We start from the raw sequence: 27751 nt of genomic DNA, 5'->3' as shown, positions 1-27751 counted from the left end.
CGTGCTGTTTTGTTCTACTCCGGTGATAGCTATTATACACTCGGTAAGAGTTCGCTTGCGTAATCTGTTGTATCCTGGGAGACGATTGTCAATAGCGGCAAGATCTGTCTTAAGGAAACTGCTAATACAGGCCTCAGATTTGTCTAAACTCTTTCCTTTTAATTTATTATTTACTGTTCATGTTTCTTTCTGTGTTTATTTGTTTTTTGGTTTAACATTTTCTAACATTCTTAAGACAGATTTATATGTTTCTGTTTTTTCCAAAAGACAACACTATGTTTGAAGAACAATAAGCTGTGTGCTTCTGGTTTTTTCTTTTTTGATTTTTTCTGTGGTTTCTTTCCAAAGTTTGCTGTTTTTTTTTTGCTTTGATAAATTTAATAAACCATCAGAAAACTTGAAAAACTTGTTATAGCTTTCGTTTGGGTTACTGTTTTTTTAAGAAAAAAAAACACACTGACAGAAAAAAAAGGAGTTCCAGGCTTTGCATTTTTTGAGATGCATGTCTCTTATTTCTTTTTATTATTATTTTCCGTTGGTGTTGGTAATTGATTATTTGTTGAAAGTTTTTTTCTTTTTGTTGGGTTTAGCGTTCTACTCTTTTACCTGGTTATTTTTTAATTTGATTATTGGATGTTTATTCATCCATTTCAGACTTTATTTCTTCCTTTATTATCATTGAGAGTTAAGTTGCCTTCTAATATATTTTTTTAAAAAATCATATAATACTTTCAATTTCTTTTTGTTTCTTATGATTTCGAATTAAATTAAGATTATTTATTTTCGAATCTTTTCAGTTTGTGAAATAGATTATTGTTGTTTATATCTAACTTAATTTGTTTGAAGTTTCAGAGAAAAAAAAAAGATGGTTGAGATTGGGAATACAAACGGATCCGGTTCTAACGTGAATCAGAACATGGAGATTCCACAGCCTGCTCGTCTGCCAGTATCTGTGCCAACTGCTGTCAGCCACAGTGAACGTCCTGAAAAATTCACAGGTGTGAACTTTAAAACGTGGCAACAAAAAATGTTATTTTACCTTACTATGCTTAATTTGGCTAAATGCTTAAAGGATGATCCTCCTGTAATCAGAGAGGATGAAGTAGATGCTGCTACTGCCTTTAATGCAATGGAAGCATGGAAGCATTCTGACTTCCTTTGTTGTAATTATATTTTAAACGGCTTGACTGATGCACTTTACAGTGTTTACCAAGTCAAGCAAACGGCAAAGGAATTATGGGAATCTCTGGACCATAAATATAAATCAGAGGATGCTGGGGCTAAGAAATTCTTAGTTGGGCAATTTCTGAATTATAATATGGTAGATTCTAAGAAAGTTGTAAATCAAGTGCAAGATTTGCAATTAATTATCCATGAAATCCATGCCGAACGTATGTCAATTTCTGAATCATTCCAAGTGGCAGCAATTATAGAAAAATTGCCGCCTGGATGGAAAGATTTCAAAAATTACCTTAAGCATAAGCGAAAGGAAATGACAGTTGAGGAACTTATTGTCTGATTCCGAATTGAGGAGGACAATAGAGGCATGGAGAAGAAAGACTCCAATATGGCTAGTCAGTCTGTGGCTAAGGCAAATATGGTGGAGACGAATGAGAACTCCAAGAAAGGCAAAGGCAAGAAGCCGATATGGGGTCCTAAAGGTGGCATATCCAAAAATACCAAATTCAGTGAAAAATGCTACAATTGTAACAGAAAGGGTCACATGTCATCTAATTGCAAGCGACCAAAGAGGTTTAGGCCAAATGAAGCACATGTAATGGAAACCATTGAACAAGATGTATCAGAGATTGATTTATGTGCTGTGGTGTCAGAAGTCAATATGATTGATTCCAACCCAATGGAATGGTGGCTAGATACTGGTGCCACACGTCACGTTTGTTGTGATAAGGCTTCCTTTGTTAAACTGACTCCTCAAACTGGAGAGAAGCTCTTTATGGGAAATTCTGCTACCTCAATGGTCAAGGGGAATGGGACTGTGATTCTGAAGATGACTTCTGGAAAGGAAGTAAAACTGCAGAATGTTTTGTATGTTCCAGAAATTCAAAAGGACTTGGTTTCAGGAAGCATCCTTAGTACACATGGTTTTAGGATGGTCTTCGAAGCCGAAAAGTTTATTTTGACTAAAGGGGGAATGTATGTGGGAAAAGGATATGTATCTAATGGGATGTGGAAATTTAATGCAATTTCTTGTAATCCAAGTTCAATGAATATTAATAAGAATGACGTTTCTTCCGTTTATATCATTGAGTCATTTGATTTATGGCATGGTAGACTTGGACATGTTAATTCTAATACGCTGCGTAGATTAATTAATTTAGATCATATCCCTTCATTCCCAATTGATTATAAACATAAATGTGAAATTTGTGTAGAGTCAAAATTAACAAAATGTTCATTCCATTCCGTGGAAAGAAAAACAGAACCACTTGATCTAATACATAGTGATATTTGTGACTTAAAGTTCATTCAAACTAGAGGAGGTAATAAATACTTTATTACTTTCATTGATGACAGTACCAAATATTGCTATGTATATTTGCTTAAAAGCAAAGACGAGGCTATAGAGAAATTTATTCTCTATAAACAAGAGGTGGAAAACCAACTTAATAAAAAGATTAAAGTGGTGAGAAGTGATCGTGGTGGTGAATATGTTGAACCATTTGAGGAATTTTGCTCGCAACATGGTATTATTCATGAGGTAACACCACCATACTCTCCTCAGTCTAATGGAGTGGCGGAGCGTAAAAATCGTACCTTAAAGGAAATGATGAACGCAATGCTAAACAGTTATGGGTTGCCACAGAACATGTGGGGGGAAGCTATTTTATCGGCAAATCACCTTTTAAATAGAGTGCCCCGTAAGAAATTAGACAAGACCCCATATGAATTATGGAAAGGAAGAAAACCTACCTATAATTACTTGAAAGTGTGGGGGTGTCTTGCTAAGGTAATGGCTCCATTGCCAAAAAGAATGAAAATAGGTCCAAAGACGGTGGATTGTATTTTCATTGGCTATGCGCTTCATAGTAAGGCATATAGATTTCTTGTGCATGAATCTAAAAATCCTGAGATTCATAAGAACACCATCATGGAATCAAGGAGTGCATCATTCTTTGAAAATATATTTCCTTGTAAGGAAAAAGAAGATGGTTCGAGACCCAAACGGGCTTTAGAAACTGTTGATGATAACAGTCAGGACCCTCAACAAGAAACTGATGTTGAAATTGAGGAAGAGGCTGAGCCTAGAAGGAGTAAGAGAGCTAGGGTAGAAAAATCATTTGGTCTAGATTTTCTAACCTATATGGTAGAGGCAGAGCCTCAGACCTACAAGGCAGCTGTAAGCTCAACGGAAAGCCCTTTGTGGAAAGAGGCTATAAGGAGTGAAATTGAATCCATCTTGCAAAACCATACATGGGAATTAGTAGATCTTCCTCCGGGAACGAAACCACTAAGCTCTAGATGGATTTTCAAACGAAAAATGAAAGCAGATGGAACAATTGATAAGTATAAGGCCAGATTGGTTATAAAAGGTTTTAGACAAAAAGAAGGTTTTGACTACTTTGACACGTACTCTCCCGTGTCTAGGATAACATCTATTAGGATGATACTTTCAATCGCCGCTTTGCGGAACCTTGAAATACATCAAATGGATGTTAAGACAGCTTTCTTGAATGGAGATCTTGATGAAGAGATTTATATGGAACAACCTGAAGGTTGTGTAGCTCCAGGTCAAGAAAGAAAAGTCTGTAAATTGGTGAAGTCTTTATATAGATTAAAGCAAGCACCAAAACAATGGCATAAGAAGTTTGATGATGTCATGATGACAAACGGATATCAAATAAACGAGTGTGATAAATGTATTTATGTCAAAACTACAAATGAAGGATATATCATTTTGTGTTTGTATGTTGATGACATACTTATTGTTGGAAGTAATGACAAGATGGTGAAGAGTACCAAAGACATGTTAAACTCACGGTTTGATATGAAAGATATGGGACTCGCAGATGTGAGTTTGGGTATCCAAATCAAACGTTCACCTAGTGGTATCATCTTGACTCAGTCACACTATGTGGACAAGATTCTTGACAAGTTTAGTAAGAATGATTCTTGTATTGCCAGAACTCCAATCGACACTAGCCAACATTTATGTAAAAATAAAGGTGAAAGCGTTAACCAAGTAGAATACGCAAAAGTTATAGGCAGTCTAATGTATCTCATGAGTTGTACAAGGCCTGATATTGCTTTTACTGTCAGCAGTTTAAGTAGATACACGAGTAATCCAGGGGAAATCCACTGGAAAGCCATTGTAAGAATACTTCGGTATTTAAGATATACTCGTGATTATGGATTGCACTATACGAGCGAGCCTGCCGTGTTAGAAGGATTCTCTGATGCAAGTTGGATATTTGATATAAAAAATTCCAAAGGCACGAGTGGATATGTGTTTACTCTAGCAGGAGGAGCAATATCCTGGAAATCCTCAAGGCAAACAATTATAACGAGATCCACTATGGAGTCTGAGTTTGTAGCTTTAGATAAAGCAGGAGAAGAAGCTGAGTGGCTAAGAAACTTCTTGGAGGATGTTCCTATGTGGCCCAAACCTGTGCCCACAATTTGTATACATTGTGATAATCAAGCAACGATTAAGAGAGCACAGAATGGGATATATAACGGTAAACATCGACACATGCGTCGTCGACATAACTCCGTTAGACAACTGATCTCAACAAGTGTTATTTCTGTTGATTTTGTTGGATCAAAGGATAACACAGCGGATCCGCTAACCAAAGGGTTAAATAGAGATCAAGTTGAAAAATCATCGAAATGAATGGGACTAAAGCCCATAGAGAAGAGGCGTTATGTGAAGGAAAACCCTACCTAGTTGACTGGAGATTCCAAGATCTAGGTTCAAAGGGACAACCTAATTGCATAAACCTTATGCGTTCACTGTAGGGGGTTAAACCCTAGTCCATTCCTAGATGTAAACAGTGACACCAACGGAAAAAGGTTAAGCTATATGCTTTTAATGATACATTGTGCATCAGAAATTCTGAGCAAATAACATCACCTATGTTAGAGTGAAGTGGGGTCGCTTCGATGGAGACTAGTGAGGGCCTAGTACTCTTAAACTCTCGCAGAACCAGGCGATGTTCATGACCATAACGAACATAACCATGAGAACCTATACCGGGTTATGTTGATATCTGTGTGGGGTATATCACTGTTTACACAAACGGCAGAATAGTTCAAAGCATCGCGTCTACTAGTCAGCCAGTAAATTAAATATACTTTCACAAGGGAAGGTTCAAAGCACATTAGCTACCTATCCTATGCAGATATCAGCTGTAGAAAGTTATCACCACATCCAAATCGTCTCGTTTCCAATTTCATTTATGTGGGGGATTGTTGGAAAATTTATATATATATAAATGAAATTAGTATAAAATCCAACAGTCATCCTGGTTCATGAACAGTTGTGTTCGTTCATGATTAGTCGTGTCAGTTCATGAACAGTCGCGTTCGTTCATGAATAGTCATGTTCATTCGAGAACAGACATGTCTATTCAAGTTCTATATATACATGATGGAGCTATCAGATTGAATATACTTTTGAAAATTACTCTCAAAAATATTTCTGCTCTCTGTACGTGCTGTTTTGTTCTACTCCGGTGATAACTATTATACACTCGGTAAGAGTTCGCTTGCGTAATCTGTTGTATCCTGGGAGACGATTGTCAATAGCGGCAAGATCTGTCTTAAGGAAACTGCTAATACAGGCCTCAGATTTGTCTAAACTCTTTCCTTTTAATTTATTATTTACTGTTCATGTTTCTTTCTGTGTTTATTTATTTTTTGGTTTAATCATTTTCTAACATATTCGGTAGAAGTTAGGAATAATGTGGTCTGCCATCTGATTTGAATTTTTTTGTTTCTCCTTACTCCATGGATAATTAGAGTATAGTTAATTTAATCAAATTATATATTTATAGGGTATTATCACATAACATATGTGACTACTTATTCAACTACACAAGATTATCATGATTAGGTTATATGTATCAGATTTAGTTTGTAATGTTTTAACAGAAATTTTGTAATTTTGTTGGTAAAATAGTAAATATTTTAGACATAATTGATATATGGAAGGTTTCAAGTGACAGCTACATACCAGTCAAAATATGTTTTCCAATTTTTAATAACTTATAGCTAAAATTGATCTTGCTTGGAAACATTAAGGTTAAATTTGGTTAAATTTGGGCAAATTTGGTCAAATTGATTATGTATACATATACACTCTTTGAATTGTTACCTCTAATGGAAACTAATAACCACATTATTTAAATTTAACTAAATAAACATAAATATTGTAATAGTCCATTGAATTCTAAACATTGTTCTAAAATTTATGTGAAATGACGAAAGCTTACATCTAAAATTCATAGGAGAATAATGATACCGAAGTTAAAGAAATTGTCATTTAGCTAACGCTACCAAAGCCATAATTATCAATTTATTTTATATTTATTCATTCCATAGATATTTAACTAAATAATAAAAAGCTTCTTAAAAATAATCAAAATTTATTCTAAGAAAATTAAATTAAGCAACAGTTCTAGTGCTGCATATATAACCGAACTTTCATGCCAGCTAGATTCCTCTCATTCACCATTTTCGTTTTGCTCCTCTCCTTCACCATTCTCGTTTTTCTCCTCTCCTCCAGCCCCATTTACTTGTCCAAATTGGTCATTTTACCCTTCCAACTTATCGAATGTCGTATTTGAGTCCCGCTCAATTGGACCCTAATGACCAAGTAAAATTTGGACCTTCATCGTTAAATCTAACCAATTAATAATCGTACGGTTAGCCAATAATATTATAAAACAAATATCTTTTTTTATCCTTTTTATGTATTAATCCTAATTAACCTAAAAATTAGGAAGGATTAACCTAAAAATTAGGAACAAATTTAGGAGAGAGAGGAAGAGATTTGCAGTTGCGGAACAAGATTAGGAGAAAGAGGGAAAGAAATTCATATGAGCAATACCCAAATTCCTAATTTTTTTTTTCTTTTTATGTATTGATCTTAATTAAACCTAAAAATAATAAGGAACAAGTTTAGGAGGTAGGAAGAAATTCCCTCAGCAGTTCCAGAACAAGTTTAGGAGGAAGAAATTCAGAGGAGCAGGTACCCAAATTCCTTTCTTCAACTTTGCAGGAGCCAAAATAGATTGCAGGAGCCAAAATCGATTCTTCTTCGGATTCTTCTTCTTCGACTTTGCAATTTGGATTGAATTTCTTGACTTCACATAAAATTTCTCTCAGAAAATTGAACGATATATTGAACAGTTTAATTACGATTAAAACATAAAAAGGATAAAAAAAAATAAATTTGTTTTATAATATTAAATTGAATAATTGGCTAACCGTAGGATTATTAATTGGCTAGATCTAACGGTGAAGGTCCAAATTCTACTTGATCATTAGGATCCAATTGAGCGGGACTGTGTCATATTTATCTCCTTAACTCCATAAAAATGATATTTCTCACCCTCTTAACTTGTCCAAATTGGTCATTTTACCCTCACCAACTTATCGAATGTCCTATTTACCTCATTTACTCCATAAAAGTAGTATTTCTCACCCTTTATGATCCTATTTACCTCCTTAACTCTATAAAAGTGGTATTTCTTACCCCTTTATAGTGCAAAATTAATAGGACTTATTCAAATGAGTGTGAAAATATATTTTTTAAAATCATTTTTTTTATTTTGTTTTAACTTGATAATTATATTGATCCTTCATGTGTTTATTACAATAATATTGTATTACAATAATTAGATAATCAAAATTTAACTAGCCAAAAAAGTTGAAAAGAGAATGAATGAATAAAAAATACAAATAACAAGAACATTAATATAAACAAGTTAAAGACATTATACGGAGGGATAAGGTACCAAAATATATGGTTTTTGGGGAAGTATCAATTTAGGTTCCACGTACAAAATAGCACCAATATAGATTTAATGTTTAAAAAAGTATCAATTTAGGCCTCGATAACGGATTGTAATGGGTGAGAAATACCGCTTTTGTGGAGTTAAGGGGGGTAAATAGAACATTCTATGAGTTTGGGGGTAAATGAACAAGTTGAGGGGGTGAGAAATACCACTTTTATGGAGTTAAGATGGTAAATAGGACGTTCGATGAATTCAGGGGTAAATGGCCAATTTAAACAAGTTCAGGGGGCTGGGGGTAGCATTAGGCCTAAAATTTGAATTTCTGATAAAATAAGAAAGATTACCTAATTTAGTTATAAATTTAAAGGTAAATAATTTATTAGTCCCCTAGTTTTAACCTAACACACTGTTTAGTCCCCCTATTTTAAAAAACACATTTTAAGATCCCTATCTTTTGCCAATATTAACCTTGTGGTCCTTTTATCTATTTTTTTTAGATTTTTAACCGAACATATCTTAACTTTTAGAACAACCACAGTACAATACAAGTTGACCATGTTACTCTGTTATTTTACATATATATATCTGTTTATGCTAAAATATAACGATTACAAGTCTAAAAAAACTAGACAAAAGAACCAAATGGTTAATATTAACAAAAGTTAAAGATCTTATAATATATTTTTCAAAATAGAAAGACTAAACAGTATATTAGATAAAAAGTAAAGGACTAATAAATTATTTACCCTAAAATTAATGTGAAATATGACTTTTCGATATAATTTCCTCTTTAAGGAAGATCCAACCCGAATTTGATGCTGATTTTGTTGTGGGCTTGAGCCTTTTGGATTTTGGCCTGCTTTGACTATATCCTTTATAGGGAAAATTACACAGAAAAACTATTTACAACTATATCAAGTAATAATTTTGGATTATATCAAACTAGTAAAATCAGTACTTTTAATATATTTTAAGGATTAGTATTGATATTCAGTAAATTTATCAACACCGTAAAGCGTTCCTGTGAGGCGCCGTTGGGATCGGCCGGGGACACTCCGATGCTTAAGTCAGTAATCTTCTCAAGAGAATAAACTGTAATGACAAACTAGGGTTTAGAATAGTGTGTAAGTGTACCTTTGTTGTCATGTTACAAGGGTATTTACATAGGTTTGAGTGATAACCGTAATAACTCCCTTTTAATGCTATTTTAATGAAGTGTAATTCTCTTTTAATGTAGCTTAACTCTGGCCTCTAACCTCCGAGCTTTTACGATTTTTAAGGTATCATCAATGCTAGCTTAATGATAGTGAGTTTCGTCGTATACTTGCTCAGCTTTCCATAAGGGCGGATCGCCATGTGAGGCGGATCCCATATTCTTCTCAAAGGGCGGATCTCGGCATGGACCCATGATACGACACCGTATTTCCAAATATGTATTTATGGGCGGATCGTATGAGGGACTTATGGCACGACACCGTATTTCCAGCTGTACGCCATATATGCTAAGAAGACGAATCTTGTCTTGTCTTTTCTCTCTTCAAGTCCTTTCCATGAGGGAATATTTTTAGCTTAATCCTCCATGTTTTATGGCGGATGTTATCAAGTATTTATAATTTAAAAGTTTAGAATATATTTTCTAGGCTTTATGGTTTATGAATTGGAGTTTATAGTTTTTAAATTATGGTATAAAATCATAATATATTAAAAATAATGATATATTAAGAATTAAGTTTGGTGATATGACTCAGGGCCGGCCCTGGGCTATATGAAACGCGGGGCGTCCGCCCAGGGCCCATAAGATTAAGGGGCCCAAAAAAATATTTTAGATTGTAAATATATAAAACCGAGATGCATAGGTAAAATGAAAATGAATTGGTTCAGTTGGTATAAGTAAGGGGCTTATGCTTCTAAATTAACCTTGTGGTTGTAGGTTCAAACTTCCTCCTCCTCATTTTTATTATTATCAAATGTTTTTTTCCTTCCCACCTATCTTTTCTAAAAAAAAATATTATCTCATTTCAATTTTTTTTTTCTTAAATTTAATTGTCAAAATACATATTACTTTGTAAAAAACAAAGTAAGCATAACCTCTACTTGAAAAATAATATAGGGGAAAGTATGAAAAAAATGCTTGTGGTTTGCCCATTTTGCAAACAGGGGCATGTGGTTTAAAAGTTTACAAATAAAGGTCTGTGGTATGTTTTATTTACAAAACAAAATATTACAATTACACAGTTAAGTGCTGATTACAATCAAATACATTTTTATTTTAAAAAAAAATTATTCTTACTTATCAGCATAACACAACCCCCGAAAAAACAACTTTCTAAATCGGAAAAAAACATTTCAATTTTTTTTTCTTAAATTTAATTGTCAAAATACATATTACTTTGTAAAAAACAAAGTAAGCATAACCTCTACCTGAAAAATAATATATTTATAACAAATAGCATAATTAAATTCTGAACTTTGGTTGTATTAAGGATTAAACCCCTGATCATTTTTATTATTATCAAATGTTTTTTCCCTTCCCACCCCATTTTATCACTATCTTTTTTTTTGTTGTTGAATCAAAAGTATCAATTTATTTATGTATTCAATAAAAGAAATAACCATTTAATCTTTTCTAAAAAAAATTATTATCTCATTTCAATTTTTTTTTCTTAAATTTAATTGTCAAAATACATATTACTTTGTAAAAAACAAAGTAAGTATAACCTCTACTTGAAAAATAATATAGGGGAAAATACGAAAAAAATGCTTGTGGTTTGCCCATTTTGCAAACAGGGGCATGTGGTTTAAAAGTTTACAAATAATGGTCTATGGTATGTTTTATTTACAAAACAAAGTATCACAATTACACTGTTAAGTACTGATTACAATCAAATACATTTTTATCTTAAAAAAAATTATTCTTACTTATCAGCATAACACAACCCCCGAAAAAAACAACTTTCTAAATCGAAAAAATCAATAATATATTGGAATTTTACGTTTTTTACTAAACTGACAGTTTATTAACTAAATTGATATTTAAGTTCATTTTACAGTTGCAATTTGATATTCGTATCTGTATTTTGTCAATATATGTAAATGTAACTAAAAAAAATTAAAAAAATACACTTATTATCATCGATTACTTAAAAATTTAATTTTAAATACTTTGTTTTGTAAAAGAAAACATACCACACACCTTTATTTGCAAACTTTTGAACCACGGACATCTATTCGCAAACAAGGCAAGCCACGAGCATTTTTTTCGTACTTTGCCCAATAATATATTTATAACAAATAGCATAATTAAATTCTGAACTTTGGCTGTATTAAGGATTAAACCCCTGATCATTTATTTTTCCACATTGAATCTTTGATCATTGATTCTATTATGGATTAGACCCTTATTTAACTTTAGAATCGTCAAATCGATCTTCTCATCTCCTAAACTCGACGGAAAAGTTAAACAAGGACAAAATCCATAACAAAATCAATGATAAAGGGCTCAATGTGAAAAAATAATTCAGGAGCTTAATCCTTAAAACAACCAAATTTCAGAGTATAATTATACTTTCTACCTATATTTATTTACTTTTTCAATTTTACATGACAAAACTTGTTATTTTAGTACATAAATAATTCATTGATTTTGTTATGGATTAGACCCTTATTTAACTTTAGAATCGTCAAATCGATCTTTTCATCTCCTAAACTCGACGGAAAAGTTAAACAAGGACCAAATCCATAACAAAATTAATGATAAAGGGCTCAATGTGAAAAAATAATTTAGGAGCTTAATCCTTAAAACAGCCAAAGTCCGGAATTTAATTATACTTTTTGCCTATAATTATTTACTTTTTCAATTTTACATGACATAAATACTTGTTATTTTAGTACATAAATAATTCTAGTTAGTATACTCGTTACTATTGAACTACCAATTTAGCTTTTATGTAGAGAATATTGCAATTTTAAATAACCTTTACGAGTTGGTGCAATTTTAAGCCTAGTTGATTAAAAATGAGTTCTTTTCATTAACATGAAATGTGCAACTTCAAACCATATTGAGTGACCAGAACAGTGGAGGTTGGAGCGAGGATGGAACAAGAAATTACATAAAAAAAACCTCATTTTTGTCAATTAAGCTAGAAACTATACCAATTGATAAATATTAGGTTTAAAATTGCACTATTTTATGCATGAACGTTGATTGCTCTCTCCTAATAACAATATGATTGAATTTGTATCTTATCCTTTGTAATAATAAAAAAAAATCATCTAACCTACAACTAAAAAAAAGAGTAGAATGTATATATGGAGGGCCCAAATTATCATCTCGCCCCGGGCCTCTAAAAGGCCAGGAACGGCCCTGACATAACTTAGTTGTAATTTTGTATTTAATTTGACCCATTTGATTCATGGGGCCTTTTGAATTTGGATCCTATTAAACATGTTGATTTGGATCCGAATTGTTTTGACTTGTGGACATGAACCCGAATTGAAATAGATTCTGGACTAGTAAATAGCTCATCATACCTAAAACTTTTATTCTTCTGAAAAAAAAACAGTAATATTTTGTAATCGCAATGTTATTATTTATTAATAAAATGTTATTTTTAAGAGTAATTTGTTTATATTTTGATTGTTAAATTTATTTATTATAAACTATTAATTAGACATTAATTTTAAATTTGCAATTATGATCATTAATAAAGTTTAGTTTAGAAAAAAGAAATTAATTTTAAATGTTTAATTATAATATAAATTATAAGATGTTTATTTTAATATATAATATTATATTATAATTTACAATTTAATTTATATGTGTCTAAATATAATTTACGACAAACTAAAAAATTGAGATATTAATCTAATTTATTGACACTAGAATTTTAATTAAAAAATTGTAACTTAAATACACTTGAATTTTAATTAATAAATTATAACTTAAATTCAAATAAATATAATTTATTCAAAATAATAAGAATATATCTCAAATAAAATTCATAGCAGGTTAAAATTATACATTAATTCTAGTAAGTCACATTTTGAATATAATTCGGTATTTTTATCGATCGGTTTATATCAAAATGTGATAAATTATCTTTAATAACACATTTTTTCTTAATAAATTATTTCCGAGATAATAACGTATTCTGAATAATTTTTTAATTGTTCATATTTTAAGTAAAATTTACTAAATAAATTAAAAATTTATTCAGACAAAAATGAATATCTACAGTTGCGAAGTTGATATCAACAGCGATAGGCTATAATGGTCAAAATAATTACACTTTGAGCTTATGAGTTGATGAGGAATAAACATACGAGAGATGAAGTATGATGATGCATCTACTTTAGGAATGACTACCTCTTTCCCTTATACTATTATTAGCAAATTTGAGGCTGGAAAGATGTAACCCTTGTTCTTTCTCATTTGGGCTCCACTCAGACATATAATAGTTTTCTTCTGTGGTAACATCTGATGGCCCCAAAAACATTCCACCCCATTGTGGAAAATGTATAAAACATATGGGGATAGTACAACATATCATCATTACTCCCATATATGTTATTCCTACTTCTTTATAGTATTTTGTTCCTTTAAAAAATATTAGTTGTGTCAACGCTGCTCCTACATTTCCACCCCCTCCTGTCATTCCCGATATTAGTCCTAATGACCTGATCAAAGACACAATACAATCAATTACCATTTCATACAACATTTTTATCTATAAATAACCCAAATATTATTAATTTTAAAATAAATTGAAAATAGTTCACCTTCGTGAGACAAAAGGAACCACACCAAATGTAAGTCCACAAGCAGCTTGACAGAGAAAAGAAAAGATAATCATAATTACAACCGAACCACTTAACGAAGACATTCTTCCGAGAATTATACAGAAAACACCACCTAATGTCTGTACTATCCACAGAACCCAAAGTCTACCTCTCATCCCATACTTTTTTCCGACCATATCCGATATCATTCCTCCAATCGGCCGAGATACGATATTCGCCAATCCGAAACTCGCTGCAATTATTCCTGCCGTATGTAATTTTAGATTAAACCTATCATAAAAATACTCGGCAATTATATTATCAATAGTAAGTTCCACTCCAAAACAGTAACCATAAGTCAACGCCAAAATCCACCCTCTGTAATTTTTTAATCCATAGTAAAAAATCTTTGAAAATTTATCTTTATGTTTATCCCCGGATTTCTCTAGCTGCAGGAAGTTCCCGTCCGGCAAATCTTTGCCGAACATCAACACAGCAAATGCAGAAAGTGTTTGAAACAATGCCGGAATGAAGAACGATATTCTCCAAGCTGTGAATTTCGCTGCTCCGATATCTCGGATAAGGCTAAAAACCAGCGGCATAATCAATTGTGTTGCGCCGCCACCGAGATTCCCCCACCCTGCGGCAACACCGTTGGCTGTGGCGACCACCGGAGCTGAAAACATAGAGCTCATCCAGAATTGAGTGGAGACAAAAGTGGCTAAAGAGAAGCCGGTGAAGAATCGGACGAGGAGGAACGAGATTGGGGAAGAAACGATGGAAGTGAAGTAAACTGCTGGAGCAGTAAGGAGAATCAGTGAAGCTGAGGCGAGACGTGGACCGAAGAGATCGCAAGCAGTTCCCATGGCTATCCGAGCTAAAATAGCACCGGAAACTGATGCAATACCGGCATTGCCGATGTCTGTAGCTGTAAGATTGAGGTTATCGCGGATGATTGGAAGAAGAGGCGGCGCGGCGAAAGTGGATACGAAACAGGAGAAGAAAGTAACCCAGGAAAGATGAAATGCTCGCATATGAGGCGGAGATTTAGAGAGTAGCCGGAATTTAGAAGCCTTATGGTCTGAATCTACGGGAAGAGCGAATTGCATTCTTGAATTCATTGATTTTGGTGAAGATGATTTGAATTGAAATTAGGAATTGAAGATAGATTTGCTGTGAATTGATAGGAAAGAGACTACTTGGATTTGATGTGAATTAATAGGAAGGAGACTACGAATTGCATGGCTTTTTTATTAGGTAAATTACAATATGGTCACTGAACTTTATCCATTTAACATTATGGCCACTAAACCTTAATTTTTAACAGCACGATCACTGAATTTTACACTTTTTTAATACTAGTGGCCACTCAACGTCTCAAAACGACCGTTGACGGCCTAAACAAATCTAAAGTGTTAATGATATTTTAAGGAACTTTAATACTTAAAAATTTTCGTTCGAGGTTATTTAGGTGTTGTTTTGTTGGGAGATATAGTGAATTTTTAGGGAGAAAAAGCTATAAAAAAATGTGATTTTGGAAGATAGAAAATGTGGCTTTATGGTAAATGTTGTTCTAAAAAATTTTAATTCTTAAATATTTTCATTTTGAGATTGTTAACGGTCACTTTGAAGACTTAGTGGCATCATTGTTAGAATGAGTAAACTTGAATGGCCATGGATGTAATTTACCCCTTTTTTATTTATTGATAACAAAATCTTCCTATTTTTCAGGAAGGGGCGAGAGTAAAGGCCAAAATGCTTTGAAGGAAGGTGATAAAGGATTAAATAAAGCAGCAAATCATTTATTTTTTAAATTGGCCCACTCCAAAACGATGTCGTTTTGGAGTGCAGCCCATTTTTAAAAAATAAATAAACACAGGGATTGGGGAACCGTTACATTACAGGAAAATGGGTCCACATAGTAATTATAAAAAAGCAGAATTGGTACGCAAAGAGAGAGGTAAGAGGGAAAAAATTCAATGAAAAAGTAGAGTAAAAAATACTTTTTCCCTACCATATCCGATATAATTCCTCCACCCAGCCGAGATCTGATATTCGTCCAGCTGCAATTAGGGGCGGAGCTAGGGGTAAGGAGGGTCTCCCGACCCTTTGGCCCGTCGAAAAACACCACCAGGGATGTTTTCCATGCATGGTTAGGGTTTTAATGATATTTAGGGGTTTGATTATTGAATTGATAATCTGATAGTTTAGGGTTTTAATGAAATTGATAATATGTTAAATTGTAGGGGTTTTGATTAAATTTTGAATTGATAATGTGATGGGGTTTTAATTTAATTGATGATATTTAAATGTTCTGATTAAATTGAATTGATAATGTTTTCATTAAATTGAATTGATAATGTGGTAGGGTTTTAGGGATTTTGATTATAAACTGAATTGGTGAATTACATTGGATTGAATTGGTGATATTTGGGGATTTTGATTAAATTGAATTGGTGAATTGAGTTGAATAAGTGATATTTAAGGGTTTTAGGGATTTTGATTGAATTGAATTGGTCATATTTAGGTATTTTTAGATTTTAGCTCATTAATTACTACTGAACATTGAATATACCAAAAAAAATCCAAAACAACTTTTGTATATAAATACATTTGTAGTAGGAATCAAATTCTTGAGTTCTTGTACGATAAAAAATTTCTACATACAATAGAGCCCCCCGAGGTTTGAGTCCTGGCTCCGTCCCTGACTGCAATTATTCGTGCCGTATGTAATTTTAGATTAAACCTATCATAGAAATAGTCTGGCTGCAATTATATTATCAATGGTAAGTTCGACTCCAAAACAATACCCATATGCCAAATCTTTATATTTATCCTCCGATTTCTCTAGCTACAGGAAGTTCCCATCCGGCAAATCTTTGCCGAACATCAACACAGCAAACGCAAAAAGTGTTTGAAACAATGCAGGAATGAAAAACGATACCCTCTAAGCTGTGAATTTCGCTGCTCCGATATCTCGGATTAGGCTAAAAACGAGTGGCATAGTCAGTGGCGGAACTAGGACCTCGGATGATCCGGGACTCAAACATATCGGTAAAAAAAATTTCAAAACGTCAAAAAAAATTCGAAATTAACTGTATGATTGATGACGGGCTTGGCAAAAAAATTTTAGCTTCCAACACATTAAAACTGTAAAAATATTATCATATTTTTAGAAACTAGTATTAAACTAATAGAAAATTACACATGTTTATTTTTTTTTAATGGTAAAGACATATTAAATGAATATTAAATATGTCTACTTTTTTTAATGGTAAAAACATATTAAAAATGAATTCAAAAGTTTATCAAAATAAAAATAAAGAGTCCATTTAAATTAATTAATAATGGTAACATGATTTTATAATTATTGGTAAATAAAATAAAAATAACTAAAAACTTTTAAAAAAAAATGAGATTGAAATGAGTTAAACATACGACCTCTCAAATAAAAATAAGCATCATTAACCATCTCATCTACTAACATTGAAATAATACTACATGGAGTCAATATAATTCTCTTCAAAATATTACTTACTTAAAAAAAAATCTCAATTCTCCGGCCACCTATCGGGGCTCGAGCCCCCTAACCCCCTTGGTTCCACACCTGCGGCATAATCAATTGTGTTGCTCCGCCATCGAGATTCCCCCACCCTGCAGCAACACCGTTTGCTGTAGCGACCACCGGAGCTGACAACATCGAGCTCATCCAGAATTGAGTGGAGACAAAAGTGGCTAAAGAGAAGCCGGTGAAGAATCGGACAAGGAGGAAAGAAATTGGGGAAGAAACGATGGAAGTGAAGTAAACTGCTGGAGCAGTAAGGAGAATCAGAGAAGCTGAGGCAAGTCGAGGACGGAAGAGATCGCAAGCAGTTCCCATAGCTATCCGAGCTAAAATAGCACCGGAAACTGATGAAATGCTCGCATATGTGGTGGAGATTTAGAGAGTAGCCGGAATTCAGTAGCTTTATGGTCTGAATCGACGGGTAGAGCGAATTGCATTCTTCAATTCTCCATATAGATTAATTTGATGAAGATATGTTAAAAATGAATTGAAATTAGGAAACCATGTTTGAGTTGAATTTATAGCAGCTCTTTTGAAGGTTGCCGGAAAACTGGGAAAAGGAAAGAGACTAACGTGGATTTGTTGCGACAGTAGCATGACTTTTTTTTTTTTTTGTTTTAATGTATATTTACACCCTTAAACTTGTCATATTTTACTTATTGGCGTCCTCAACTTTTAAAACAACCTATCATACATCTATAGCTGGCTTTAAAAATATATCACACACCTATAATTGGCTTTAAAAACCTATTACACACCTATAGTTGGCTCATTTGGACCTCCTACGCACAAAATCGTTGATCTTTGGTCTTTAACGAACAAGATAGTATACATGTTATAGGAAAAAAAAGAAAAGCGTGTGCGAGAGTTCGTTCGGTATGCCACCTCCGTCAAAGATAAAAAAAAAATCAACGATTTTGTGTGTAGGAGGTCGACAGGGCTGGCTCCAGGGGGAGGCCGTCTAGGCGGCCGCCTAGGGCCTCCGACTTACAGGGGCCTCCAATCGGAATTTTTTTTAAATTTGATAATTATTAAAAACTTTATAGTTTAAAGGTATACAGATTTAGATATATAATAAAAAAATACTGCTATGTTGAATGGTAAAGATATAGTAGAGATATTTATAAAGGTGCTGGATTAATATTTTTTTTGTTCACATTTTCTCTTATTTTTTCTTTCTTTCTTTCATAACACGAATTTATAAATTATTACTTTTTTATTATAGTTATTTTTAAATTTTTTATTTTTTTATAAATTACAAGATGAAATTCACTTATGAATTACAATTTGTAATTTGGTGCAAAATATTATTTAGACTCTGATTTATTTAAAATTTTAATATTTGGCCACTAATTTATTATTTGGTCACATTTAGACCATAAACCATTTAAATTGGTGAAATTTCACTCAATTTTGATGATTCCTTGGATCAGCATTTGTTGGTTCATTTTTTCTCTTATTTTGTCTTTCTTTCTTTTGACAACACATGTACTGATTTTTTTCTGAACTTTTTTTCATATTTGGAAACAATGTATAAACTATTATTTTGTTATTGTAGTGATTTTAAAATTTTTTATTTTTTTAATTAGAAGACGAAATGCACTTATAAATTAAAATTTGTAATTTGGTATAAAATGTTATATATTTAGACTCTGATTTATCTAAAATTTTAATATTTGACCACTAATTTATTATTTGGTCACATTTGGACTGTAAACTATTCAAATTGATGAAATTGTATCTTGATAAAATTGTTTCCTTATGATATGTGGTGATATTTTGACATATGGACTTGACATGTCGTACGGTTTAAAGTTGATTTATCCAAATAATTAATGAGATTAAAAGAAAAAAAACAAATCTCTAAACTAAAATTTATCAAGTCTGGTTATCAAAATATCATCATATGTCAATAATTCTATTAAGTTTCCATCCAAATTGGATTGAAATTTCACCAATTGGGATAGTTCAGTGGCCAAATGATAAAATTTTAGATTGATAAAGCGACAAATGACAAGATTCCTTGGATCAATCGATGTCCAAATAGTGATTTAAGCGTGTAATTCATAATAAATATGCAACTCAACCAATTTTTTTATCTCAAAAATAAATTCTTCTTTTTCTTTTCATAGAATCTTGCGATTAGGTTTGAGTTCAGCCGTCCAAGATTAATTTTCAGAAATTAATACTTTGTCGTCTGCTTGCTTCTCGCATGACTAGTGAGAAGAAACTTGATTTTAAATATATAAAAGAAAAATCGATTTTACATATACAAAAGCAAAAAGAATAATAATTTCTTAGTTTTATGTTATTCTTATATGACTTGAATTGTAGTTAATAATTTATTGATTTTACTATTTAATATTTATTATTTCTAAAATAGTATTAGATTTAGATATGAAAAAAATACACAATGTGTCTAGGCCTCCAAAATACTGGAGACGGCTCTGGAGGTCAAATGCGCCAACTATAAGTGTGTGATAGGTTTTTAAAGCCAACTATATGTGTGCCATAGGTTTTTAAAGCCAACTCTAGATGTGTGATAGGTTATTTTAAAAGTTTAGTGTGCCATTAGGCAAAACTTGTCAAGTTTAGGTGTGTATATATGCATTAAGCCTTTTTATTTATTGATTTTGTAAACAAGATCTTCGAGTAAATTACACCATGGTCACCGAACTTTACCTATTTAATATTGTAGTCGTTAAACTTTAATTTTTAATGTTATGGTCACTGAATGCTACACTTTTTAATACTGATAGTCACTTAATATCTTAAAATGACCATTGACAACCTCAAAATAAAAAATTTAAAAAGTTAATGATATTCTAAGGAACTTTAATTCTTGAAAATTTTCGTTTTGATGTCATTTAAGTGTTGTTTGGTTAGGAGGGAGAGTGAATCTTTAGAGAGAGATAATAAAAAATGTGATTTTGGAAAATAAAAAATATGGTTTCATGATAAATGTCATTTTGAACAACTTTAATTCTTGAATATTTTTATTTTGATGCCGTTAACGGTTACTTTGAGCAGTTAGTTTAAGTAACCATTAATATTAAAATATGTAAACTTTAGAAGTCATACCGTTAAAAAGGGAAGTTCAGTAGCCACAATATTAAAATAAGTAAAGTTGAGTGCTATAGATGTACAATTTAGCCATTGATTTTGTAAACAAAAAATCTTCCTATTTTTCAGGAAGCGGCAAGAATAGAGGCCAAAAAAGCTTTGAAGGAGGTGATCAAAGGAGGAGGGTTGCGGTAGGTTTGTGGCGGCCAGCGTAAAACTTAGCCACATCTTATGACATGAACCATAATATAAATACCGTTGGGGCGTTCCCTACTCAGCGACGCGCTGCACTTCCTAGACCCGGGTGTAGTGATAAATGTGCAAGGGTTGCTAGGTCGTCGCCCCGAAGCGGCGCGCCACCCCAGGACCCGGGGGTGGTGTCAAATATGCAAGGGTTGCGGGTAAATAAGCTAGTCCACGGTAATGGTAGGGGTAGGGGTAAGGGTAGTAGGTTACGCTTTGGGACATGGAACATAGGTTCTTTGACAGGAAGATTAGCTGAAATTGTAGATGTTATGAAGAGGAGGAGAATAAATATATTATGCCTACAAGAAACCAAGTGGGTTGGAGCCAAGGCTAGAGAGATAGCTCCTTGGGGTTATAAGCTTTGGTACTCAGGAAAGGATAAGGGTAGAAATGGAGTAGGTATTCTTATTGATAGGGAGTATATTGATGAGGTAGTAGCGGTGTCTAGGAAGAGCGATAGAATTATGAGTGTTAAGCTAGTGATAGGGGATGAGGTTGTGAATGTCATTAGTGCATATGCGCCACAAATAGGATTAGATGTGTCTATAAGACAAGCTTTTTGGGATGACTTAGAGGAAGTGGTGCAACAGGTTCCTAGGGATGAAAAAATGGTACTAGGGGGTGATCTCAATGGACACGTGGGTTCTAGGCGAGATGGGTTTGAGAGTGTTCATGGAGGGTATGGTTTTGGAGATAAGAATGAAGCAGGAAATGATATTTTGGAATTCGCATCAGCCTATGACTTGAGTATCATGAACACATGGTTTATGAAGAGAACATCCCACTTAGTGACTTATCGGAGTGGCGGTAATGCGAGCCAAATTGACTTCTTCTTAGTAAGGAGTGCTTGGAGAAAGAGTTATATTGATTGTAAGGTGATCCCTGGTGAGAGTACGACAACCCAACATAGAGTAGTGGTGCTAGATTTTCGAAGTAGGAAATGTATAAGAAAACAAACACCTCAAGTAGAGACTAAGATTAAGTGGTGGAAATTGCAAGGGGAGAATCAACAAAAATTTGTGGATGAGATGACCAAAAAAGATATTTGGACTTGCAATATGGATTCAGATATAGATTCAATATGGAATAAGATGGAGCATAGTATAAGGGAAGTAGCGAAGGAAGTTCTAGGGGAATCTAAAGGTAGCATGCCACCGGGTAAGGACACATCTTGGTGGACAGAAGAAGTACGACAAGCAGTAAAGAGTAAGAGAGAATCCTATAAACTATTGGGGAAATGTAGGAGTGACGAGAACTACGAAAAATACAAAGAGGCTAAAAGGGAAGTAAAGAAGGTCATACGAGATGCTAGAGCAAAGGTGAATCGGGATCTGTATACAAGATTGGATACGAAAGAAGGGGAAAGAGACATATATAGAATTGCTCGGATGAGAGATAGGAAGACGCGAGATCTCGGAAAAGTTAAATGTGTGAAGGATGTGGACCAGAAAGTCCTAGTTGGAGATAAGGATATCAAGGAACGATGGAGGTCCTATTTTGATGACTTATTTAATGGAGATCGCCAACAAGATGTTGGAGATATAAGTATCCATCACGATATGATAAATCATGAATGCCTGCGGAGAATTCAAAAGGGTGAAGTCAAAATGGCATTAAGTAAGATGAAGTTGAAGAAAGCAGTAGGACCTGATGGCATCCCTATTGAGATTTGGAGATGTTTGGGAGAAAGAGGAATCGAATGGTTGACGACGTTCTTCAACAAAATTTGGAGAAACAATAAGATGCCATCAGAATGGAGGAAAAGTACCTTAATCCCTTTGTATAAGAACAAAGGCGATGTCCAAGATTGTGCCAACTATCGGGGAATCAAATTAATGAGTCACACTATGAAACTTTGGGAGCGAGTGATTGAACAAAGGCTAAGGAGGACGGTGAAGATCTCGGAAAACCAGTTTGGCTTTATGCCGGGAAGATCAACTATGGAAGCCATCCATCTAATGAGACAATTAATGGAGCACTATCGAAATAAGAAGAAAGACTTGCATATGGTTTTCATTGACTTGGAGAAAGCATATGATAAGGTACCAAGGGAAGTACTTTGGTGGGCCTTGAAAAGGAAAGGCATTTCGCGGAAATATATTGACATCATAAAGGACATGTATGAGGGAGTATGCACGAGTGTACGTACTAGTGTTGGGAAAACTGAAGAGTTTCCTATTACGATTGGAGTGCATCAAGGTTCCGCACTAAGCCCATTTCTTTTTGCCATCGTTATGGATGAACTAACAAGTTCACTTCAAGATGGTATACCATGGTGCATGCTGTTTGCAGATGATATTGTGTTGGTTGATGAGACGAAAGAAGGAGTGGAGATGAAGTTGGAACTATGGAGGCAAACTCTAGAATCTAGAGGCTTTAAGTTGAGTCGAAGTAAGACAGAATATTTGGAGTGTAAGTTTAGCGGCCGTAGGAGTAGGGAGGCAGGGACAATCACCCTAGATGGGAGAGTTGTTCAGGCCTCGGATTGCTTCCGGTATTTAGGATCTATTATCCAAACGGATGGAGAAGTAGATGGAGATGTTGCCCATAGGATTAAAGCTGGTTGGTCGAAGTGGAAGAGTGCTACGGGTTTCCTTTGTGATCCCGGCATGCCTAATAGATTGAAGGGAAAATTCTACCGGAAGGCAATTAGACCAGCATTGTTATATGGTACGGAGTGTTGGGCAGTGAAACACTGCCACATCCATAAGATGTCGGTGGCGGAGATGCGTATGTTGAGATGGATGTGTGGTCACACGAGAAAGGACCGGGTGCGTAATGAAATAATTAGGACAAAAGTAGGGGTTACATCTATTGAGAATAAAATGAGAGAAAACCGACTAAGGTGGTTTGGCCATGTGAGACGTAGAGCGCTTGATGCGCCGGTTAGGAGAACCGAAGAGTGGCAAAGGGATGTAGTGGTGAGGGGTAGGGGAAGACCTAAGCAAACTTGGAGGAGGGTGATCGAGAGTGATATGAGTTTATTGGGAATTGAGGAAAATATGGTAGTGGATAGGACGGAGTGGAGGGAGCGAATCTGTGTCGCTGACACGACTTGATTTTCACGGTTTTATATGATGGTTCATGTTAGCCGACCCCGAATCATTTCGGGACTAAGGCTTTGTTGTTGTTGTTGTTGTTGTTGTTGTTGTAGGAGGTGATCAAAATCTTCCTGTTTTTCAGGAAGCGGCCAGAGTAAAGGCCAAAAACTTTGAAGGAGGTGATGAGATAAAAGATTAAATAAAACAGTAAATCATTTATTTTATTTTTTTCTTAATACATCACCAGCTTTTTGAACTTGTCCATAATAATAGATTGGCTCTTTGAACTTTAAAAGTGTATCACTAGGTCTCTAAACTTACTTATTTCGTATCACCAGCTCCTTAAACTTGTCTATTCTGTAACAACTAAATACAAAAATCATAATACTAACTCGGATTAAGTTGCAAAAATACTCCCTAACGTTTTGGATCAGGGGTAATTTTACCCCTAACGTCTAAAATAGTGCAATTTTACCCCTAACATTGGAATCCAAGAGCAATTTTACACCTAATATTGATAAATTGGGTTAATTTGAGAAATAATTCATCAAACTGTCTTCTCGGTCATGAATCGTGTCATCTACACTTCATACGTGCGTCATTTTATCAGTAATTAATCACAAATATATGTTGGGATGTGAAAAAATTTTAAAAAAATATATACTGACTTTTGTACGAATTGGACAAAAAAAAATCAAAAAATTCACCAAATTTATAAATTTGTTATTGGCTACTAATGTTAGTGGTAAAATTGTATCATTTTAGACGTTAAAGGAAAAATACCCCTTATCCAAAATGTTAGGAGTATTCTTACACCTTAATCCGAGTTAGTATTATGATTTTTGGATTTAATTGTTACGGAATAAGCAAGTTTAAGGAGCTGGTGAGACACTTTCAAAGTTCAGGGAGCTAATCAATTTTTATGGACAAGTTTAGGGAGCTGATGATACGAAATAAGCAAGTTTAGGGAGCTAGTGAGATACTTACAAAGTTTATGAAGCCAATCTACTATTATGGACAAGTTCAAGGAGCCGGTGATGTATTAGGCCTTTATTTTTTAAAGAGTAAATTTAATAAAACCTATATGGTTTCACTAATTTTCAGATAAAGAAGTGTGGTTTATTTTTTGTCAAAACGAAGATTAAGGTTTCACACTTTTAATAAAACAATGACCTTTTGGATTAATGCTATTAAAACGATATTTAACGACCTGAAAATGAAAATTTTCAAGAATTAAAGTTGTTCAATATCATATTTGTTATGGAATTACATTTTCGATTTTCGAAAATCATCTTTTTTGGAACTTTCTCTCTCTAAACATTAACTTTCTCTCCCTTTACCAAACATTATCTAAATAATCTCAAAATAAAAAAGTTGAAGAATTAAAGTTGCTTAATTAGAATATTAGTAGTTCTTAAAATATATCATTTTTAAAGTCGTCAAATGTGATTTTAATAGTATCAGTCGAAAAAGTATTTATTTTGCTAAAGTTGAAAACCTCAGTCCTGACTTTGGAAAAAAAGTAAATCACAGTTCTTTATCTAAAAATTGGTAAAACCACATGGATTTTATTTGAAATTTATCCTTTTTTAAATTAGGCCGACGAGCACAAATTCAAGTTATGTTTCTTCCCACCGCTTCGCTTCACTGTGCAATTATAAATATTTATATTTAGGTTTTTAAAATAAGTATTTATATTTAGATTTTCATTAGGATATTTTTATTTAGAAATTATAATTTATGTGATTATATAGAATAGAATAGTTTTAATTTGATATTTTTATTTTAAAAAATTGTGCATACAGAAAGTAAAGGTTTTTTTGCATATAGATCTATAACTTTTTTTTTTCTACAGCTAAACTCCTAACATAAAATCATGGCACCGCTGCTACTGGGTGTAAATATGAAATTGATGTATAATTAGTAAGCACATAGAGAGAAGCGAGAGGGAGAAAATTCAATGCAAAAGTAAAATTAAAAAGATTTTAAAAAAAATTGTTTTTAAAAAATATCCTGCAATCTTAACAGTGTTTAAGGATTTACCTTGATTTTTCTAACAAAATACAAGGTTTTATTTTGGAGCCAAAAATGTATAGGTACCAATCTGTAAAAACGTAAAATTATAATTTTTTTTTTTATTTTTTGAAATTAACCCTATATAATATAAAGGGAAAAATACATAAATAAAATTTATGGTTTCACCGATTTACAAAAATAATCCACGTGGTTTAAAAGTTTACAAACGGACGTCTGTGTTTTTTTTGCAGTGTGTTTAATTTTACTCTTTTAACCTCCAGTTTATTGTTTCTCTTCTAACTGGAGATATAATATTGTTGGTTTAAAAATAAAAAGAAGCCCCTATTGGATGTAAAGACTACTTTTTGAACCAGCACCAAAATGCTGCTGTTTAATCCGTTAATACCCTTCACAATTGAGGTGACTGACCATTAATAGAATTCTTCGAGTAAGTTGTTTTTTCTCATCCTGTTCTTTTTTTTTAAGTCATTTTGGTTATGCATATATTTTTGCTGTGGTTTCCAAAGGTATAATTTTCTTTCTCCCTATTATGCTTTTTGTTATGAGCTTGATTTTAAAATTTTAATATATAGTTTTTTTAATAAAAAATAAACTTATTTATAAATATTATTTTTGTAATTTTTATTTAGTTATTTAGATTATTTTTAGGGATGGGAGTTTTTTTTTAAAAAAAAAAATTTGCGCACAATGCGCTTACATTAAAGAAGAAAGAAAAATCTCCACCAGACCCGGATGTGATTCGAACCCATGACCTCCCAAGGCATAGATAAACTCTCAACCACTAGGCTAAGAGCTTCACCACAAAAAGGGGTTAACTGGTCGCTGGTTTGTGAAGCCAGCCCACAGACAAGATATTACCGTGATGGTTATATTTCTCGAGATTGGAATTCGATTCGTCGATCGGAAGGCGGTTGCTGCCCCGAGGAGCTAGCCCGCGGACCCTCCACTCCTAAGAGCGAAACGGCATCCGAATATGTACCCACGCAAGCCCAGCCTGGTGAGCTGGGCCATACATACCATCACAGTGTTGCCTCCACTGGGATGACAGACTTGCGTTACTAAGCCCGGCTTTTTAGGGATGAGAGTTAAATTTAACTCCAACGTTTTAACCGAAGTGCAGATTTACCCCTAACGTATGAAATGGTGCAAAATTAACCTAAAGTTTCCAATCAAGATTAATTTTAGTCCCGCGCTATCGAAATTTGAAAACCCTAGTTTGGTGTCAAAATGATAGTCACGTGTAAAAAAAGGCCAAATAGACAAATAATTAGAAACTTTTGAAAGTTCATGGGATAATTAAAATTTTTGGGTTATTAAATGCAATTGGACTAGAATGTGAGTTTATTTAATGAAATTGGATAAGAATAAGAGTTTATTGAATGCAATTGGAAAAAAATAGTAAATTATTTAAATTAATTAGACAAGCATAGGGATCATTTAAAACTTTTAAAACTTTTAGAAGCAAGAAGTTGAAGTTTTGAGTCAAATACATGACACAATATATATTAAGTCTTTTTTGTATTTCTTTTCAAAAAAAATACTACCTCCGTTTCATATATGTCTTTATATAGATTCTTTTTTGTTTCATATTACATGTCATTTTATATAATCAGTACACGTTAAGTCATCTTTTTTTCTGCTAAAAACATGAGTTTACGGAAATTAATTAGAATAATGGACTTATTATAGAATAAATAAATATTGGAATCAATAAATAAGGGACAACAATGTTTTTTTTGCAATATCCTTAATTTCTATACAATTCTCTAAAAAGACATATAATATGCAACATGGGAATTATTAAGGGGGTGTTTAGGCGCTCATTTTGGTGCTCATGTTTGCCTTTTCAGTTTGAAATGGAGAGTTTTGGGTGTTTGGTTAGTGACATTCCTGTTTCCTTTTTACACCTGAAAAGCAGCATTTTACGAAAGCAGAGAATCTCTGCTTTTTGGAAAAGCAGCATTTTCCAACAGCAAGCAGCAAACAGTAGGTAAAACAAACGGACCCTAAGGTAAAAAAGTAAATTAATGTTAACATTGCTT

The 27751-nt window shown here is 33.3% G+C and overlaps 1 protein-coding gene and 1 pseudogene across 1 annotated transcript; both read right to left on the bottom strand.

Annotated features, from left to right (window-relative positions):
• Window positions 1-13330: 13330 nt before the first annotated feature.
• Window positions 13331-14883, bottom strand: LOC136230895 (high affinity nitrate transporter 2.5-like). Its single transcript, XM_066020091.1, has 2 exons — window positions 13758-14883; window positions 13331-13655 (listed from the first exon to the last, which is right to left on the bottom strand). Exons 1-2 carry the CDS (start codon window positions 14876-14878, stop codon window positions 13331-13333), a joined length of 1446 nt encoding a protein of 481 aa, XP_065876163.1. The 5' UTR covers window positions 14879-14883.
• A 271-nt stretch (window positions 14884-15154) lies between these two features.
• LOC136229700 (high affinity nitrate transporter 2.5-like) lies at window positions 15155-17759 on the bottom strand (annotated as a pseudogene).
• Between the last annotated feature and the right edge of the window lie 9992 nt (window positions 17760-27751).

Source organism: Euphorbia lathyris, chromosome 5 (assembly GCF_963576675.1).
Source record: "Euphorbia lathyris chromosome 5, ddEupLath1.1, whole genome shotgun sequence".
Classification (NCBI taxonomy): Eukaryota; Viridiplantae; Streptophyta; class Magnoliopsida; order Malpighiales; family Euphorbiaceae; genus Euphorbia; species Euphorbia lathyris.
This window is presented reverse-complemented; position numbering and strand designations above follow the sequence as displayed.